The sequence below is a fragment of the Amyelois transitella genome, chromosome 4 (assembly GCF_032362555.1).
Source record: "Amyelois transitella isolate CPQ chromosome 4, ilAmyTran1.1, whole genome shotgun sequence".
Taxonomy (NCBI): Eukaryota; Metazoa; Arthropoda; class Insecta; order Lepidoptera; family Pyralidae; genus Amyelois; species Amyelois transitella.
The window spans coordinates 4,525,865-4,541,305 of record NC_083507.1 but is presented as its reverse complement, the minus strand read 5'-3'; the positions used below and the strand labels follow the sequence as shown (position 1 = coordinate 4,541,305).

The 15,441-nt window shown below is 35.3% G+C and overlaps 1 protein-coding gene across 1 annotated transcript; it reads left to right on the top strand.

The window, feature by feature from the left end:
* Nucleotides 1-242: 242 nt before the first annotated feature.
* Nucleotides 243-11,362, top strand: LOC106129332 (probable ATP-dependent RNA helicase CG8611). The gene is made up of 13 exons (XM_013327862.2): nt 243-379; nt 450-976; nt 1,170-1,338; nt 1,936-2,093; nt 2,218-2,491; nt 2,570-2,813; nt 2,905-3,431; nt 3,690-3,863; nt 8,965-9,053; nt 9,362-9,463; nt 9,829-9,980; nt 10,546-10,765; nt 11,144-11,362. Exons 1-13 carry the CDS (start codon nt 341-343, stop codon nt 11,271-11,273), a joined length of 2,805 nt encoding a protein of 934 aa, XP_013183316.2. The 5' UTR covers nt 243-340; the 3' UTR covers nt 11,274-11,362.
* Nucleotides 11,363-15,441: the final 4,079 nt, after the last annotated feature.

Sequence of the window (15,441 nt, the reverse complement as noted above, 5' to 3'; positions counted from 1 at the left end):
TTGCATTCTGTGGGCATTCCCAGAAAACTCAATTGCATGGGGGCAAAATACAGTGTGCCATAATTCCAATGAAAATGCTTTTGTGTAAGTAAGCAATATCTAATTATTTTCTGAAGTGGAAGCTGTGTAACGGTCGTATTTAATTTCTCTTCAATTAAATTCTTGATTTATTCATTTTATAGTATGTAGTCTTTACATGAAAAATATAACTGGCACTGAGAACAAGGTTCTGTCAATGTCACATGTTGTTATGACAATAAACAGATGTGCATTGTGTGTTCCTTGCTTTTGCGAAACATAACCTAAAAAGATTGAAATAAATATTTAGTTTTCAGTAAAAATGGAAGATTTACAGCTTAATATTACATCATTTAAGAAGGTAAGTTCCTAAACTGGTAAATATTAAGTAAAATAAATCAAGATTTAAACAATTTTTCTTATTTTTATAGGTGAACAAGAAACCAAGTGTTACTCCTAATAATGCTTCAGAATATAAATTTACATCTAAACAAAAGTTCACTGGAAAAACTATAGCCAGAAAGAGACCTCAAATGTTTGATAAAGTTCACAAAAATGACGAAGTAGGGCCTCAAAAGAAAATTTTTAAATCCTCAGAACAGACATCCCATAAACCAGACTTGGCTTCTAATTTAAGAGATTTGAGTGAAAATAAAGGCAAATATGAAGGCAAAAATTATCAAGAGATCAATGATGAGTTACAAGTCAAACAAAATAAACCTAGAAGTGGAGGTTGGATTTCATCATTATTTAAAAATAATCCTGAAGTGCCTCGCATTGGCCAGCGAGCTGTAAAGCCTTTAGTAGAAAAAGTATTTGCTGGTAAAACATTTGCAGATATAGATATTCATCCACACTCTGTTGCTAACTTGCAGCAAAATTTAAGTCTGAAAGAATTGATGACAGTTCAACAAAACGCTGTTCCGATTATATTGCAGGGAAGAGATGTATTGATCAGGTAAATTTTTTTCTTGTAATGGATAAAGACAACATTTTTCCCTGTATGTAGCCATTCAGGTTTTTTTAAACTGTTGGCTCTGTTAACCTCATAACATTTTCTTAATATAAATATTATACCGCAAACAACTACCATTTGCAATTTTCAACATTGTTAACATTCTCAATTTTTAATATTTGATAATTTGTCACAGATCACAGACTGGTTCAGGTAAAACCCTCGCATATGCCTTACCAATAGTAGAAGGGTTACAAGAAATACGACCAAAATTAAACAGGCATGATGGCATCAGAGTGGTGGTTGTCGTGCCCACCCGGGAGTTAGCTGTGCAGACTTATGAATTATTTGTAAAACTTGTAAAGGTAAGGCTTAGGAGTGTGACATTTTATTATAAAAGTACTTGTGTCAGAATACATATTTTTACTTGCCTTACCACAACAAAATTTGACGGCCTCTGTGGCGCAGCAGTAGTGCGCTTGTCTGTGTCACCGGAGGTCCCGGGTTCGAATCCCAGCCAGGGCATGATGAGAAACGAACTTTCACTGATTGGCCTGGGTCTTGGATGTTTATCTATATACGTATTTATTATAAAATATAGTATTGTTGAGTAAGTATCTCGTAACACAAGTTTCGAACTTACTTCGAGGCTAACTCAATCTGTGTAATTTGTCCCGTATATATTTATTTATTTATTTATTTAAATTATTGTAAGTATTTAATGAAATGATTTTACTGAAACAACCAGAATATGAGTGAAATAAAAAATTGCAGTTTTAATTATAAATACTAGAGCCATTAAACACACACATAACATATAACTTTACTATATCTCGGAAGTTTATAATCATGTTGCGTTCTGTTGTCACGGAGCGACTGATTGATAAATTGCAGTATGTTTTATGTTTATTGGTTACTAATATTTAGTATGGGAATTCATCTAAGAAAATTTTTGTTGCCAGCCTTTTACTTGGGTTGTGCCTGGTTTGTTGAGTGGTGGACAAAAACGAAAAGCAGAAAAAGCAAGGCTCAGAAAAGGACTCAGTATATTAGTTGGAACTCCGGGCAGAATAAATGACCACTTGAGACACACAAAATCTTTGAACTTTGCTAAAACTGGGTAAGTTTTATGTTATATATTAATAAAAATTATCTTTTTATCATGTAAAACATTTGTGCATCTTTCTCACCCTTAAGTATATTGACAATGCTGTCTTACTAATAGTTATTTTATTTTGTTTTAGTTGCCTAGTTTTAGATGAGGCAGACAGATTATTAGATATGGGCTATGAAAAAGATGTAGCAGCTATAGTGAAAGCTATTCAGGATCATAAAAAAGCTGCTACATATGATCCACTAGCTTTAGCCAAGCAGAGTATCAGGAAAGTCGATGAAAATAGTACTGTAGAAGCAGAAGTTTCTAATGAACAGAAAAACTCAAATTATAAACATCATTTAACTGAAGTGTTTATGTCTACAGAAAGGCAAACTATTTTGCTTTCTGCAACTCTTACTAAAGTAAGTTTTTATGTACTTATAATAGTATTGTGCATTTTTTCCTCTATTTCAAAATTGATAATTGTATGTATTTCTTAGGCTGTAGAGAATTTAGCTGGAATCACTTTGGTGGATCCTGTATTTGTGGATACATCTGAAGGTAGAGCACTTGTAGCTGATTCTCTTAAACCCCATCATGGCGAAAATTTATTGGCTCAAGCAAACTTACCAGTAAGAACATTAAATAAAGATAAAAGTATAAAAGCGGTTCCTCAAAAATTGGAAGAGGTTCGTCAAAATGGTAAAGAAGATTTAGTCGCTAAATCTGAACAAACTAAAAGAGGTGAGTGTTCATTTAATACCAAAATATAATAATTTTGGTTTTACATTAACATCTGTTTAATAAAGGTTTAAAAATATGTGTAATTTTGCAGGTTTAAAATCATTCAATGGAATTAATCATCCAGAATTGTTTGAAAATGAAAATAAAACTTCAAATGTTCAAGTACCGAACAATTCTAAAAAACATGAAGAAAGTGACAGTGATTCAGATTACGAATATTTCAAAGTTCAAAATGACTTAGATGATAAAAGTAAAGTAGTAGACTTTAAAGAAGAAGAGGAAGAAGTAATCAAGCCCGCTGAGACGGGCAACACTTTTGTTGAGGCTGTCAAAACTGCCATAGTTGAAGATGAACTAATATTACCAGCAACAGTTAATCAGACATTCCTTATAGTGCCAATGAAACTAAGATTTGTGACGCTTTGTTCTCATATTGTGGAACATTGTGTGTTGAACAAGAAAGGTGGTAAAATGATTGTTTTCATGGCAACATTAGAAATGGTGGATTATCATTCAGAGTTGATTGAGACTGTACTAACTGGTAAAAATGTCAGAGTAAAGAAGAAGGATAAGAAATCTAAAACAAATAAAAAGAGAGTCAATGGAAAAAATGATGAGGTAATTATAACATTATAATTATAACACAAACAATGATAAAATTTCTACCCACTTAGCACTTATACGAGTAAATCTTGAATTGTGGTTAACTAACCACAATTCAAGATTTACTCGTATATGGACGAGATTGATTTTCTGATATACTGTAGGTACTTTACTTAAAAGGAGACTACAAAATAAAGAGTAGAAGAACTCACTAAGAATTGTTTGTGGCTGTATATTTTTTATGGTGTTGTACAGTGTCTTGTTTAATTTTAGGATAAGTCATCATCTGAGTCGGAATTCGAAGTAGACTATGAAGAACCATCTGAGGGTGGTTTAGTTCCGGTTGATATAGAAATGTTCAGGCTTCACGGGTCGATGCCACACGACCAGCGAATGGAAGTGTTTAAGCAGTTCCGGGCCGCTAGAAATGGGGTTCTAATATGTACGGTAAGTCACACATTGTCCCTAATCCAGCAATAAAGGTATGGAAAAAATTTATGCGGCTCCCTCGTTTTTATTTATAAAGATTGTTCGAAGTGTCCTAAAGATTTCACTGAATTAAGTCTGTGTACTTTCATGTATTGTGTCATTAACACAGTAAATTATGTCGAGAACATAAACTGAATAAATAATCAAGTAACACACCAAGAATCGAAGGGAGATCTAAATAAAAATCAAGACGATAAGTCAAATGTGGGATAACCAACTTTTGAATAAAGTGTATAAATTTTTAAATGAACTCAACATAATATATGTATATTAATCAACTGTCTCACTACATAACGTTATACTCATAATCATTACCGTCACTTTCTATTATGTTTCGCTGTTTTCAAACATTCAAAATTATTACCGCCAGTTCCGCTTTCTATATTGCTACTAATTCGAACAACATTCGAAGATTGATGCCACCTACAGACATCACTTTCTTAATTCATCAACAGAGGCGGCTTCCAACATCGCTCGCTTTGTATGTCGATACCTAATGTTGTCTGGCTATTAGTTGGTCATTCATTTGCGTCGGCGGCTCCCACATCACGGCCGACAATGCACCTCGATTAAACACTATTATATGTATTTATTACATCTGTGGAGCCGCTTCGGCGGTCGGTACACGTACATTTCGTTTGCTATTGTTGGTCATGTAATTTAAATAGTTGCATACAATAACACGGTTTCACTTGTAATTATGTATGTCATTCAGGGGCGTATTTTAAGATTGCGCGCTCCGGGCTCCTGCAGCTTTCCGCCCCATCAAGGAATGAAAGAAAACAAAAAAAAAAGTTATCGATTTTATATTTTACATTTTTTTTCTGTGGACAAAATTTTTGACAAATTCGTTTATTACATCGTCATAATCAATTTTATTTGTTAAATCGGCTTCGATGTTCAAAATTGCCAAATTATTAAGCCGTTCTTCGATAAGACGCGATCTTAAATAGTTTTTTAACCGTTTGAGTACCGAAAATGAGCGTTCTGCACTACAATTCGTTACTGCAGTACAAAGAAATATGCGCAACGCAATTTCAATGTAAGGAAACGCCACTTTCAGATCCTTTTTATTAATTAATAAGTTTAGTTCGCGTAAACTTGTTTCAGTTTCTTGTCCCTGAGACGGCAAAAAATTCTTTAATAGTATGCATTCATCCTTTAAATCATCCGCAAGATCAGTAGGATAAGACTTTTGGAGTGATAATGCGTTCAATTTAATTTCCGCCTCAGATAGTGTACTTAAATTGGATAGAAATGCAAATTTTGCGGTTACAGCGTCATAGGATGTTTTACGCCTCCTTAACTCGCCCAACAATTGGTCGCATATTGGCAAAAAAGTATTCACTTTGAAATAGTCCCGTCCTTGTAAAATTACTTCTCCTTCGCGTTGCTCATCGTCTCGTTTTTTTCTTTTTGTTATCCTTTTCCGGCTATCTTTGTAATCTTCAGTACACTTTTCTTTTCCAGCTTTTTCAAATGCATCGAATAATTCGCGTTGATTTTTCACAAAAGTAATCAGGGAATCGTAAAGGTTGGAGACTACCTCAACGTTTGTGTCCACACCTTGCAAAACTTTAGAAACGGTATTAAATTGTTTTAGAACTGATCCCCAGAATTCCGATAATATCGCTGTTTCTAAGGAATTCAGTTGAGCAGTAGTTTAATTTGAACTTATATCAAAATTTCAGTACACTCTGTACATAAATCTTTTTAAAATTGGCAATCCATAAAATATATATATATATATATATATTTCTTTTTTCAATATTAAATCTCATAAATATATAAATCTCCCGTGAGCAATGTATTCTCCCGTCCATATTCTATTCTAAGTATAATTTAATATTGTGAAGTTGACGTTGTTGAAGAAAATGCTGCAGTGCAGTTTGTTACCGCTTCTTCTGCACTGACGCCTTGGAAGCGGCAGTAAACTTAGTTTTTAAGTAATTTATTTGACGTCAACCAAGTTGTTAAACCATACGACAATTATTAAGCGATATAATAATATCCTATAATAATGAATAAAAAATTTTGAATTTTGAATTTTTTTTGAGCCAATAAACCTGTAGCTTCATTTTTGATTAAGGCTTTTTGTTGCGAAGAGTTACTTTTTATTGCTTCCAGAGCTTTAATTATTTGTTCCCAATTTTTATTCAGGCTCGAGCAAGCATCATCTCTTGCCGACCACCGCGTATGTGACAAACTATTAACGGTTACATTTTCAGGTTCCGTTAAAAATGTTTGCAATATTTTTGTACGTTCCGTTGATCCTGTAAAAAATACGTACAGATTTTGCAGTACTCCAAAAAACTTTGTAGCTTCTGGGCAACACTCAGCTGCTGAAGATCCGATCAAATTTAAGGAATGTGCGGCGCAAGGTATATATGTTGCATACTGGCATTTTTCTTTAATCTTTGCCTGCAGGCCGTTATACTGCCCCGACATGTTGCTTGCATTATCATTAGACTGACCTCTACAATTGGCAATATCGATATTTAGTTTGTCAAAAGTCTTCAAAATTGCTTGCAACATGTCTTCTGCTTTGTGACCAGTATTTGGCAGAAAGCAAAGGAAACGTTCAACTGGTTCTGCATTATCTTGAACAAATCGCACAATTAAAGAAAGTTGATCTTCATGGGTTATGTCCGGAGTAGAATCAACACTAAAAGAAAAGTATTTGGCTTTTTGTAGTTGCTCAATTATTGTTTCGGTAACTTTGTCAGCCATAATTTTAATAATTTTTTCATATGTTGCAAATGATAAGTAAGAGGTGCTGCCCTTTTTAGAACTTCTAGAAATTAATTTGCTTTTAGAACTTCTAGAAATTAACTTGCGCAAGGCGACTTAGGCTAAATACTAAAATTATTTTTTTTGCTTCAGACTTGCTTCAGACATAAAATAAAAAAACCGAGGCGGAAAAAAATAGACGGTTCAACCGGTTCAGGAAAGAACAAGGGGCGGCTTGCATACTTCAATTAATTTCGAATTTCTCCAGACATGATATCCACGCACAAGACAAGGGGCGGCTTTCATACTTTAATTGAATTTCAAATTTCTTCAGACATTAAATCAACATGTGGAAAGGTGGCTCAGGGGCGTTCTAGGCTTAAGTCTGAAAATATTTTTTTTATTTTTTCAAACTTCCAAACCAAAGCCCTAGCCCTGGGCCGCCCCTCGCGGCCTGCCGCCCCGGGCTATAGCCCTTCTGGCCCTAGGGTAAATACACCCCTGATGTCATTGCTATCGATTCTAAATGGTTTTAAATTCTGCTTTGTCTTTTTAGAATCGTTTTTTTCGCACTGGTTAATTCAAAGTGCGTGAGAGAAGAAGAAGCGTGGTTGGAATATGCGTTCTTCAATCATTTTTTGCGCTAATTCTGTGCATGCTGCAATTAACGAATGACGCACTTGATACAAAGAAAAAATAGTTGTATTTAATTTGTCCTCAATTTAACATCTAGATGATGAGTTGCATCTTATATGCATTTATACAATCCGATGATTGAGGATAACGGGTTTTTGTTCGTATTTTCCAATACGGCAAAAACCCGTTCTTAAAGCTATTTTTGTTGATTTTTTGTTTCACCTACTGTGACAAGACATTTCGAACTTATGAAGTGTTAATGTTTTAGTAAATTAAGTCCATAATTACATTAAATCGGCAATGGTTCACATGGAGGCAATCACTCCGCCTCCGTGCTCAACCAATCTGTGTCACAGCGGGCGGCCGCTACCGCTCGCCATCCGTTTTCTACCGGGAACTACATAACCACAAAACGCTAAAAGTACAGATATTATTACAGACATACTTATGTTACTAAAAATATTTTTAAAGAAAGTTTATTTATTTATTGAAGTTGGGAAAAGGATTATAATAATTTACTCAAACTTATCATAAATCTGATAAGTTTAACAATTTAATATATATAAAAGCGAAAAACACTCACTTGGGAATCACGAAATCTCGAAATCTACTGAGCCAATAAAGATGAAATTTGGCAGGAAGGTAGATTTTAATTAGGAGGGATCCACTAAGAAAGGATTTTTGGAAATTCTATTCCTAAGGGGGTGAAATAGGGGTTGCAAGTTTGTATGAAACTTCGTCATTTTAGTGTGGGTTACGCGGACGAAGTCGCGGGCTACAGCTAGTAATTTATATAATCCAAATTGATCTACACTACACTTTTATAATAAAAAGTGTAAGTTTTTATGTAAAGCTAGTTGCTAAATATTTTGTCAAATGAAAATTTCCGCAATTGTTTTTTTTTTGTACGGACTACAATTTTGGAGATCTAAATATTGTTTCTCGTGAACATTAATTTAGTTTTATGTTCGCCACAGCTTTATTAATGTATTTAACAGCGTATAATAAATATATAAATAATTATTGTAACAGCGTAGTTAAAAAAAAGAGTTCGTTAAATTAAAGAGAAAATCGGGAACTTACTCGTACACAATGGACCTTTATCTTTGTCCAGTATTCTGTCTTTCACAATGCGTAATAAAGTTTTTATCCTTTTATTTAATTCATTGTTGTAGGGGAATGTTAATATATCTATTTATGAGTATGACCGACACAGGTTCGCATTAAAGAAACTACTTGTTTGTAATCAGTAACATTTAATACCAATGGAAAGCTTCTTTTAAGGATGATTGTTGGGATTTAAAATTCCAATTTCCAATTACACCATAAATATGTTTAACGTCTATTGTATATATAATCCCTTGTGGGATAGACAGGACCAACAGTCATGAAAATACTGTGAGGCCACATTCAGCTGCATGGCTTAGTGATTGAATTTATATTCAAATAGTTATAGTTTGCTAGCACATCCAAGAAGAATCCCAAGTTTTTTAGCCTTTTTGGTAAAAATGCAACAATTCATGTTCGTAGAATTAATACAGATTAATAGTTACGAGCTCAATTCATATGTAGATATCTTAATAAAATTATATTGTAATAGTTTTATTTTCAAATTAAGTCATTCAATTTAAGTCATCGCCTAAAGTGCATCAAGCTCTTTTTCTACTTAATTAATGTTTTTTTTATTTGCTAGGACGTAGCTGCGCGAGGCTTGGACGTACCCCGAGTGGATTTAGTGTTGCAGTACTGCGCACCTGCTTCTGCCACGGACTATGTTCATAGGTAAACTAATTCATCTCATACATACTAAAAAGTCAATTTAAAAAAGCTTTTAAAAGCTATTGATTTTGAACATGCATTTCATTATATTATTAGTTCTGTTTTAGTTCTTAATAACCATTGAAATGATATATTATGCTTTACAAAAATAATTGTGGAGTTTTCATGCAAGACTTTTAGTTTTTCACTGATTTAATTAGTTAACTTGTATGACGAGGATATCGCATAGCTAACTTATGCTAAGTATATTGTTGTTTTTTTCAAAACAACAAAAAGGGGTTTTTGTAAAACGAAAATAATATTTTTATCAGAGTTGGTCGTACCGGTCGCGCGGCGCAGGTCGGCGCTGCTATTATGTTTCTGCTGCCCAGTGAAGTAGAATTTGTCAGACATCTAGAGCAAAAACGGATAAGGTAAAGTATAACTTGTTTTTGATAGTTCAATTAATGTCGTTTTCGTATTCAATAAGGTTTTTATTCTAATGAAATGGAATTAAAGATTCAAAAATCAATGAGGTGATATGTTTTTTGCACACCATCTTAGTTTTGTTTATTATGGCTTAAATATTTTAATATGAAAAGACAAAAACAAAATCACCCTCTTTCCTTAATGTTGTTGCATTTCAAGTAAGTGTGGTATTAAAAAATATGTGACTATTTTGAGTAAACATCTTTTTATATACTGCTGCTTTGGGTTTAGGTTATTCTGATTAAACGATGTTTTATATGAAAGACACCGCTAGGTGTCTTGCTAAAGTATGTAATTCTTTTTGTATTAGATTACGGCAGGCCGACGAATCTCGCGCGTTAGAAGCGTTGCGGACCATAGCCCCCACGGCAGCGAACGCCGCGCGCGCCGCCATTGCCGTGCAAACCCAACTGGAGTCCACCGCGCACGGCAGCAGGGAGTGGCTCGCCAGGGCTAGCAGAGGTTAGCCAAATATTTCTTCCTAGACAAATGTTGCTCAATTCTCTGTAGAGTGGGGTGAAATTTGACCAGGAAATAGACATTGTTTTCGAGTGTATGGATATAGTAATTTGCCCGAGTTGAAACATTAGTCTTATTTTTACTGGAATATCCTCACGAGAGGAAAATCCTGCGTAGAAGCATTTTTTTATGTTATGTTAATTTTAGTGAATTGTTTGTAGACTGATTTTCCATCCATTGGCGTTCGATCCATACGTTCAATATACATACATATAAATCATTATTCAACACAGCCGTGTGGCGTGTGGTTCCCGGCACCAATACAAAAAAGAATAGGACCACTCCATCTCGTTCCCATAGATGTCGTAAAAGGCGACTAAGGGATAGGCTTATAAACTTGGGATTCTTCTTTTAGGCGATGGGCTAGCAACCCGTCACTATTTGAATCTCAATTCTATCATTAAGCCAAACAGCTGAACGTGGCCTATCAGTCTTTTCAAGACTGTTGGCTCTGTCTACCCCGTAAGGGATGAAGACTTGATCATATGTATGTGTATGTTCAACACAGCCTACACGTCCTGGGTGCGGTTCTACTCCGGGTACCCCCGCGAGGTGAAGCAGTGGCTGGACGCGCGTCAGCTGCACCTGGGGCACGCGGCCAAAGCGTTCGCGTTGAGGGACACCCCCGCCGCCCTCGCGAGAAGAGCCAAAGCAGACCCCAACCTGAAAAAGGAGAAGCCGGTGAATAGGCTCACGGTTCGTGAAGAGGAGGAAAGGAAACGACCAGGGTGAGTAGTGTTGGAATTGCTGGAAGACAGAAGGCAGTGTAGCCAACTCCCAGGTTCAACTGAACACCTAAGTATAGTTCCTTTGACGTCCATTTTTTTCTAAATTGCACTATTTTTGTAATAAGAAGCTAGTTTCTTCAATAAAATAATGGAATAGGTGGTCAAAAGGGGTAAAGGAATTTGCAGTTTTAGTTTACATTGCTGCACTGATCGAGGGAGAACGCACAAGAGACATGCCGTTAAATTATTTTAGACATCTTTAATTCTATACAATGTTTGTTGTTTTGAATGTTTGTATGAAGAAAGGTTTACCACCAGTTTAAGTTTTATCTGAAATATGATAGGAAACAAACATTATTACAAATAATTTTATTTCAGATTTAACAAAGTAATGGCAGGAGCATTTGGAGGAAGAATAGTAAATAAGCAGAGCTCCATGCACACCGCCAGCGAGTTCGACAGCGGGCTGCCGCCTCTAGAACCGCAAAAGAAAAAGAAAAAATATTAAAACTTTCCTCCTGTGCTTTAATATAAAGAAAGAAAAGAATTTGCTAGATATTTTACTGTTCGCCTTTTGTTATTTGTATGTGTTGAATATATGTATATGATATTAAATGTAAATATTTTTGTATAAAGCAACAATAAATACTTATTGTGATAAACACATTTCATTTCGTTTTTTTATTTAAAACAGAAGAAACGAAAGATGGACTTCGTCCAAAATTCTAATCGCGATTCGAGCTAATGGGCGCGCAGCCGTTGGCTACCGTTTTCATAATTCTGACTCACGAGTGACTCGAATGAAAAATGATTTTAAACCATTACTGTGCCCCGTCCGGGCTTTTGATATTTAAATTTTTTTCAAGCGGCCGTCATTATGCCGGGATGATTTGCGAATTTCGCCCCAGCTCGCGGTTTTTGTTAGACTGAACAAGTTTTTTGTCGCTCTCATTTACCATGTTTTTATTGCTTCATAATGACAAATTAAAAGAGTATTGTGAGGCGCTTTCATGCTGAATTCTCCGCCCTTTTCAAGGCTGACGGGCTTTCTTTTAGAAGTCTTCATCGTGATATGTTCGAAGTCTACGAAACGGCTTCTGACTCATATTTTGCAGTTAAATGTCAGTATTCTCAATCATTAAGCGATCCATTCATCGTCTCAGACAAAAACTCTACTCATCATAATTATCGTGTCACCTTACCCTTGACGTTGGTATTAAAAGGCTTTTTATGAGCCACAAGGTTAGAAAATTTATCGGGAATTAAGTTTTATTCAATTTTATTAAAGTAATTTGCTTCATTTTGTAGCTTATGTGAGTACAAATATGCGCACAGCTGAAACCACTAAACGGATCCCAATACATATCTCTATAGGTACATTATAGTATATTATATCTTTTAAATATATTTGATATACCCTGTTTATTCTCTGTTCCATTCACTTATTTGTTTGCTCATCGCATTATCTATATAATGTTACATGCACGATCCACAGTTGTGTGGCGCAGCTTCGCGCGTCATTAATCGCCACATTTGCATGTCGGCCGGCGCCAAACCTCGTGAAAATGCCTTTTCATTAGCATCAGCTCTACTGAAAAATCGTTTTGACAAACATTTGCGAATAATATCATCATGACTAGTGTAAGTATCGTATGTATTATAGATTTGTTCCTGTAATGGCTATTAACTCAATTTTAGAAATATAAAAATATAATTCTTAAATTTTGTGAGAATTAACCACGTAGGTACCTACCCTACATAAGTTTTTATACTTACTTAGCTTTGCCCGTTTTCGATTTCCGGTTGATCTGAAAACAGACCATTCTATATTTTCTTTCGTGGAAGACGATTAAAGAGCAATTTCCTGACAAGGATCAGGCAGTAAGCCGATCACAATTTTTCATATAATAGAGGTTCTCAAGCTTTGTGCCAAAACCTTTTGCCTGGAGCGTTGAAAGTGACAAAGATCTTGGAAAAAGGAACTATCTAACTAGTTATTAACAACAATTTTTTATTTTCACTTGTGTCACATCATGTTTAGTTTATAAAGTAAGTACGTTCTTACCGAAAAATGACTTCGAAAACTTCCAATAGATATTCTATTAAGCTGAGCCGCTGTAGGTGTGCATCACAATAGCGGATAAATATTAATTTCCGAAAGTAATTCGCCAGTACGTGAGTTCTGTGATTGATGCGCGCGGGAAATTAAATATAATTTACGCTGGTACAAAACACTTAGGGATAGAAGTATGCTTCACACAATCTGCGCTTATTATATATTAAAAAAATGGAGCGACTCCGAAGTGTTTTTTTTGACAAGAATGTTCTAGACCCTGTCTTCAGCTGTGCGTAGCTGATTTGAGTTTTGTGGAAAACGGAAGCTGGGTTAAACAGTTATCTTGTGTATACGTTTATATATTACGTTTACTTAAACGTATTGGAGTTGGACCCGAGTGGTTCCATCTCTCACAGATAGGTACACGTTGCTTTGCGTAGCGCCTTCTTTATTCATCATCTTTGCGTCGGATTTATGCTGGCCGTCTTAACTCCGCATCCCATAAACTTAATTTCCCAGTTTCCCAGTAATAGGTACTGTGTTAACTTAAGTTGAGATGTGTATTTTGAGCATTATGGTTAGTAATATTTTTCTCTCACACATAGGTTTCTTACCAACACAACGCACCCTACTTTTTGATATTGGGTAACTAACTGGCATCGTATGTGATGATACTTATCGTGCTAATTACTAGCCACTATTAAGACTATCTGAAGATTAAGCTATATTTTTGTTCTCTCAATGTTCTGGTATTTGCAGTGGCTTTCAAGGAAGATAATTATTTCCAACCAGACTCAATTCGGTAGTACATCGAGCTTGTGGCGAGCTTGGTTGCCTGTGAGCCGAGCTACTTTATAATGAACCTTTTGTAGTGATTTTATATTGATTATTATGCCTACGTCAACAAGTCTTCTGAGAGTAAGTGCTCACCCACAATAATTGTTATATTTTTTTATAGAGAGGCTAGCGAGGCACATGAAAAACCATCAATTAAAATTTAGGTAAATACTCAAGTAGCTATTAAAGGAGTCATATAACATAGGTACCTAACGATTTTTTGACACCAAAACTTAAAATTTCTGTTCTTTTTTTCTATTAGTGCTGTTATATGCCGTGTATAATAATATTCATACATATAATAAAATTGTAACTGAGCGATTAATGTACTTGAAAGATGTGATGTCAAAAATGTGATTTCTGGAATTTCGGTCTGTCTGTATGAATGTTTGTAGGTACTCGCATAAAACTATTGCTCCGATTTACAAAAACAGCTAGTATATTTAAAATACTTATTTGTTTTCAATTTTGTTTCGCCATCTGGCGGCGTCTTGTGCCCAGTCGGGTACAAACCCATTTCTAATCTGCACAATCGCGGTATTGGTGACAGTAGCATGTTACTCGTCTATCCTAAGCAAAGCAGTTGGTCTATGCGTTGGGCGGCGTCGTAAAGCGCCGCGTCATGACCCACCGAATTATGAGCACAAAGAGCCGTTGATACCGAATATTCCATATAAATATTGAGCTAATCGCCCTTTCAATGAAGCGGCCCGCTTTTTATTAATAATTGATCGCGGAGCGGCGAGTCATGCGCCTTATTGTGTGGAGGAACATATTTTTTGCTGTAGACTAACTCATTAATGAGTACCCGAGTGGGCACATGACGCCGCCAGAGGGCGTGCGTGGACCTAGCCCGAAACTAATTTCCGATGAGTTTGGGATACGTTTAAATAATGTGGAACTAATGTTTGTTTGCGCACCCGATGGCTAATTAATAGTTGCCCTGCATTTTGGCTATTTAACCCTTATAAATTAAAAAATGAAATAGGTATCTAACATATTTAATGTTTATCAAGAGTTCACTAAAGCAAAGAACGCAAAACTGAATGGAGTTACCTAAATGCATCCATTAGTATGTATTCTTTGGATAATTATATACCTACATACATGTCTCGCTACCTAACGGGGTAGACAGAGCCAATAGTCTCGAAGAAAGTCAAAGGTCACGTGCAGCTGGAGGATTCGATTTGAATCAACGATCGTGAATAACTTTGCTGATCCTGTATGTACAGCGTTAGGGATAAATACGGGACAATGTGTGCTGAATCACAAACACCCTTGTCAGTCAGTTATTACACCTGTGTTAGAATACAGCAAGAACCAATTTCTTAATCATCTTGAGAACCGCCATTTGGTTCTCATAATCCTATTATTACTTAGTTGTTTGGAGCCGCTGTTTACGACTGTGTTGTCACTTTCATTGATATGCCGTGCCCCGTTTATTTAATTAAACATTCTCACAGGTATAAAAGAATAACTCTTAATTTTAACTATTATGAGTACTTCGCTTACAGGCAGTTAGGTTAACAGTAACGACGTGAGAATTCAGCTTAAACTGTAGGGTGCCCACAATTTTGCATTGTATGTTAAACTCCAATTTGTTTATAATGACCTCACATTTATTTTTTAAGAAAAATAAACACAGTTAACTGAACTAGGTATATACTCGCTAGATTTGTGTGAGTAGGCGACTAGTTATTGCATTTTTTGAAAAAGGTTTGTAGCCAGACAGTTATTAAGACTAATTTTTTTATTTACTGAACTTTTTCAATTTCTATAATTA

Bases quoted from the DNA above. Each gene is read 5' to 3' on its own strand.
- LOC106129332 (XM_013327862.2), top strand. From the start codon at position 341: ATGGAAGATTTACAGCTTAATATTACATCATTTAAGAAG. The intron at 380-449 runs GTAAGTTCCTAA...TTATTTTTATAG, and splicing joins ATATTACATCATTTAAGAAG to GTGAACAAGAAACCAAGTGT. The intron at 10,766-11,143 runs GTGAGTAGTGTT...ATTTTATTTCAG, and splicing joins GAGGAAAGGAAACGACCAGG to ATTTAACAAAGTAATGGCAG.